The 5427-nt window shown below is 38.4% G+C and overlaps 1 protein-coding gene across 2 annotated transcripts; it reads right to left on the reverse strand.

The window, feature by feature from the left end:
- Window positions 1–447: 447 nt before the first annotated feature.
- hsd11b1la (hydroxysteroid (11-beta) dehydrogenase 1-like a) lies at window positions 448–4532 on the reverse strand. 2 transcript variants are annotated; one of them, XM_048252780.1, is made up of 6 exons: window positions 4281–4532; window positions 3408–3538; window positions 3114–3317; window positions 2789–2882; window positions 2293–2458; window positions 448–1943 (listed from the first exon to the last, which is right to left on the reverse strand). In XM_048252780.1, exons 1-6 carry the CDS (start codon window positions 4366–4368, stop codon window positions 1760–1762), a joined length of 867 nt encoding a protein of 288 aa, XP_048108737.1. In that variant the 5' UTR covers window positions 4369–4532; the 3' UTR covers window positions 448–1759. The 2 variants fall into 2 exon arrangements, with proteins under 2 accessions (XP_048108737.1, XP_048108736.1); XM_048252779.1 differs by having other exon boundaries at window positions 2260–2458.
- Between the last annotated feature and the right edge of the window lie 895 nt (window positions 4533–5427).

Genomic DNA, 5427 nt, shown 5'->3' on the forward strand with positions numbered 1-5427 from the left:
GTATCCAAAAGATGCTCTGCATTGATATCTCTGCAGGCCACCTCCTCTCCATCTTCCACAGGGGGTACGAATTCTTTCTAAAGACCGTAATGCTGTGTAATGCCCAAAATGCCTTGCCCTTGCCATCATAAACCTGCTTCGAATCAATTACGTTAATGTGTAGTGAGAGTTCAACTGTGACAAACTAATCTGCAACTACAGATGCATTATAACCTTTGGTGGCCCCAACTGTTGTCTGTTTTATACAGGATATTCATGCTAACCTAGGCATGGAGCGTGAAAGAACTTGTCTGAATAAATGTCTTTGTGGAGTCTCCTGAATAGATGTAACTATCAAATGGAGAAGCCATGTTTCCCCAATTCTTTATGCTTTGTATGACCCCATTGGCCTGAACTCAGAGGTTGTCTTATTTCATGAACAATTATTCAAACTCAGCTACGCCACCACTGACTATTCTGTATGCCAGGCAAGACACAGATATTTTATTGCTTCTTCAGTGTAATGCCTGATACAACTGTCTTGCACACTGTGGTAATGTGTGATGTGTAATGTGTGGTAACGTCACACTCTCGGTTCTCAATTCACTGCCCTGAAGATATATACAACAAACCTTTTTTATAAACCTTTTACTCATATTAAAAACAATCTGCAAAAATACATATTGAAATACCCACAGGCTATGATGACAGGGAAAACCCTTCACAAACAGATATTTACTGGAATAACAACACAAGTGATGTGATCATCATCAGAACACAAAACCAGTTTTTAGTCTTAATAGGGATCAGTGCAGAGTTGAAACATGCACTCTGCTGTTACATAAGGGGCCAAGCCGGTTCAGCTCTCCTTGATTGACATGAATGAACAGTGTTTTTCAAGTTTTATGTTCACTGCATGCATGGCAGAAAAGAATTTCAGTTCCTTCCTGATTGTATGATAACTCATGAGAGTTCAGAGTTTCAAGTATGCTGGATAAATAGACAAATACATATATGTAGCAATCGTAGAGGCAATGTAAATTAAATATAAAATATCAGCAGTGTTAATGTATAAGTAAGTAATACAAAAGTTATGCACCTAAAATTAATACAAAAGAAATAAGGATCTACTGTATTTGGAATGGGGTAATTTCATGCTGAAAGGCTTTTGAGAGTGCTATTGCCCCCCCTAGCATAAAAAACAGTGAACTGCACTATTCATAGGTATTTGTATTAAAGGTATACTATGCAGTTTCAGGTATTTTTGGCGACTGTAGAACTCCCCCTAGAGTCGCGATATATTTATATTTTACACTCTGCTGTTGTAAATAGCCTACATCTCGTGGCTTGTTCCCCCTGTACACAATGAAAATGCTGTTGTTGTGGAGGCGAATGATTAACAACAGGCTATCTCCAAAGAGCTACATCTACTGACAAGGTAATGTTTCATGATTCAAGCAAGATGTATTCAGGTTGACTATTCTTGAAGTTGCATGGCTGGTTCTCTATTAGCGACTCGCTATGGCTATGCTGTATGGCTATGCTAGGTGAACGATTCCCCTATTACAAGTTTGTTTACCATCAAATTAGCTTCGTAAAGGTTATATTAAGGTGAAAATCTTGCATAGTGTACCTTTAAAATTAGACATGGATGAGGGAATGAAATACACAACTATAACAAAATGGTTAGCTCTAAAAACACAAACATTCTAAAAACAAAATGACATTCTATTGCCTGCTGTGCACATGTGCAGGATATGGGTATCCTCTCCATCCTTCTCTATGGCTCATAATGGTAAAACCCTCGGATGACCATGTCCCTGAAGAAGGGAAACCAGTCCTTGAAGAGGCCAGAGTAGTAGGCGTACCAGGGATAGAAGATCTCTGGCTGCCGGGTCACTCCAGCTGTGATGATTTGCCAGGCTGCCTCACTCGCCGGGTACGCCGTCATGTTGGTATATCCCCTTTAAACGCACACCAAATAAATAAAAAAGCAGCAAATGGCTATGAATGTTTAAAGACTCATCTGTTCGTCTTACTGAATCAATTTACTCATTTTCTTAGAGAGTTATGGTTTGTATGTTTATGGTTTTTGCTCATGAAAACTCATTATATGTTGATATTTAATAATGTTTCTATTACTAATATTTTTCTTATCATTACTATTATCATTATGCCTATAGGCTTTTCAACTTTATTTTTTAACTAATGTGTATTTACTGTAAATCGCTGTGGACAAAAGTGTCTGTCAAATACCATAAACATAAACAAAATAATGACCTGAGGATGTTAGGTAACTTTGAAACAGCCAACCTGACTTTCTCCATAGCCGAATCTGTGTCAATCAGCCCCAGAATGCAGATGCTGACTGTCACATTGCTCTTTTTCATGGCCAGTTCATGCTGCATTGTTCCGAAGAAACCGTTCAAGGCAAACTTGGTGGCAGTGTAAGGACCAACAAATGGTGTGCACATCTTTCCTGTAAAACGACCACTGTTGTAATGATCCATGTTTAGGTATTTTCCAAGGTTGAAAGATGATACCCTTAAAATCTCTTCAATGTAACTAAACATTGATATAATGTGATACAGATTAGATAGCTGATGAGTTAGGGTCCAGATTCATGCCATTTGTATACCAGAATAAGTTAAATTAAAGTTAATAAGTCAAAATCATCCCGAAGCACCACTATTTTTCCATGGTTAGCTGACAAGATATATTTTGGGTGATATGGCAGACACCTACAATTAAGTCCAATTTCATGCAATGTATTGTGAAGAGTGATGCATTAATAACGTGTTTGACTCACCAAGCACAGAGGAGACTACTATTATCGAACCTTTACTTTGCTCAAGAGTTGGGATTGCTTTCCATGCCATCTGCAGGTAGCTTAAAAAATTTACCTTTCAGAGAGAAACCACATTAGTACAGTAGTTCAGCATTGCCCCTCATTAACACATATTCATCATCTACTCTGTAGTAGGCTAATTGCCACTAAGAAGGGTAACTGATTGAAAAATGCCTGACTAACTATCTACACTTATATTAGCATTAAAACTGGTCACAACTGACTTGGACCTGTATACACACATGTTAAACACCAATAATCTAAACAGAGAAGTAAAATAATATACCTGCATTAACCACCTAGTATGCTCAACATCTCCATCCCACATGGCAAAGGGACTGGGTCCGATGTGATTCAGCACTAGGTAGTCTAATCCTCCAAGCTGCTCTACGGCAAACCTCACAACTTTCTCTGGGTCAGACGCCTCTGACATATCAGCTGGGATGTACACGGCTTTCTGAGCCCCCATAGTCATGCATTTTTTCACCACCTGATACATGAAACAAAACAAATCAAAACAAACAAAAAAAAAACTTTTTTATCACAAAACAATCTAGTGTTACACATTAAGCCCACTTACCTGCTCCAGAACATTGCCTCTCCTTGCAGTGATAACAATCTGTGCACCAGCTTTGGCAAGGTGGTAGGCAACCTGCTCTCCAATGCCAGTGCTGGCACCAGTCACCAAGACCCGGGAACCCTTTAAGGACTCTGAAACAGGTCAAAGGTCATCACCATATGCCGTTGAGCAAACTCTCATTCTATCCTTTAAAACATGCCATATCCCCATTCATGCATTAACATGTTTTACTTGTTAGACTAAGTTGTCTTTGACTATGATATCAAGCTACTGGTGGTCAGGTGTCATTATGACAATAAAAGTGGATTTTCCCAGAAAAGGATTTAAACTAAATATGCCTTAACCTCAGGGCTTTTGTGTTAATGAATAAGCCTATTGTGTGCACAGATCAGACCAGCCATAACTGGGTCAAATTAATTTGACATGTCTTCCCTTGTGAGCATCAACTGAGATGTCCTCACATGTGATCAAGTGAACTGTCACACAATGAAGTGCTAATTGAGTGGACTACATTGCTCGTTATGACCGTTCTAACCCCTCCAATCAATCTTTACGCTTTCAGGGATCCACATTTTCACAACAACGCTTGAACAGGCCTCTCACGCATTTTTCAAGTAATTAATGCAAGCTTCGCACACGACATGAATAAAGCAACACACAAACCTCAAGCAATTGTCTCCGCCCTGCATGGTTAAAATCGCATGACACGAAACTCGATTAGACTTCAACAACAGCTCTGCGTAATAGCCTGTGCCAGACGCTTCAGGTCCCGTCAGCGTTTGCACCTGTCACCTCAACGGCATTATAGGAACGACGAGCTGCCCGAACTCCGAAGTAGATTCAAGTGATCAGAAAAATATTATAGGTACTTACCAGCATTGAAGGTTGGACCTCTCAAGTACAGTGCAAGAAGAGCTGCAGTTATACTTCCCAATACAAAAAGTTTTAAAGAACGCCTCATTTCCGAATTCTAGTAGTCGCAGTAGCCACTTGGATTTCGAGGAAGGAAAATGATATCTTTCAATTTGGCAAAGACTGATGACTAGTGTTACTCTTAACGTACTATCTTTTTTCAATTACACAACATCAGCACTGAGAGGGTTAACGTTCATGAAGCCAAGTAGGGATCTGGCAGCAGGCATGCCTGAAGAATCATGAACCTACTGTTGCAGATTAGATTTATCATGCATTAAAACAGGCGGAGTCAGTGGCAATTTTCTGAATTATAAAAACGGCTGCCTGATTGGACTGATTGGTCTGACCCTGTTGGACGTTTGACTTAATGACTTAAAGGCCCTTTTCCATTTGATTTTGTTACAAAGATTAGTTCCAATCCTTCAAAATACATATTACAAAATACGTTAAAGTAATTACGTAGGCTATTTAAAATATTAACTGCCCATGTCTATCGCCTTGATGTAATGAATGGGCTGTCAAAAATGCATCATCACACCATATACTATTGTAGCAGGCTAAACTTAGCAGGCATATTACAGATATATATATATATATATATATATATATATATATATATATAGCTTTACTTATAGATATTTATTAATTTAATATATTTATAATATGTAGCCTATTTAGGCCTATCTCTTTAGTTGTATTCATTATTATTCATTTAGGTATTAAGTTTCATACAGGACATAGGTGAAATCTTCAGACCTGAAAAAGACAGAAGGAATTATTAGGACAGCAAAATATTATTCCTCTACAACTTTGCCATACCCTGAGAATGATACACCAGCAGTTGTCTTCAATGCCAATCCCATTTCTGCAGTATATGATGCATAGGTTAATTAATTACCAGGAAGAAGTTGTCTCTTTTGATTGTTGGATGAAGACATGTATCTGATTAACGACCTAATGATAATCCCTGAGAATTGTCATAGTCTACACAAAGAGATAAACTAGTCCTATTCTAAAAATGTTAACCTACAATATAGGCCTGATTATGCTCAGTCAAAAAGCCTGACATTGATGCAACAGAGTAATAAATAGTGGGAGGCCTTTA

The sequence above is a fragment of the Alosa alosa genome, chromosome 9 (genome assembly GCF_017589495.1).
Source record: "Alosa alosa isolate M-15738 ecotype Scorff River chromosome 9, AALO_Geno_1.1, whole genome shotgun sequence".
NCBI classification, from domain to species: domain Eukaryota; kingdom Metazoa; phylum Chordata; class Actinopteri; order Clupeiformes; family Clupeidae; genus Alosa; species Alosa alosa.

What these genes read in the sequence shown, in the direction of transcription:
- hsd11b1la (XM_048252779.1), bottom strand. Translation starts at nt 4,368, where the DNA reads ATGAGGCGTTCTTTAAAACTTTTTGTATTGGGAAGTATAACTGCAGCT. An exon ending in AGGTCCAACCTTCAATGCTG is followed by an intron (nt 3,539 to 4,280) that starts GTAAGTACCTAT and finishes GACCTGTTTCAG; the next exon opens with AGTCCTTAAAGGGTTCCCGG. An exon ending in AGTAGTCTCCTCTGTGCTTG is followed by an intron (nt 2,459 to 2,788) that starts GTGAGTCAAACA and finishes GTCGTTTTACAG; the next exon opens with GAAAGATGTGCACACCATTT.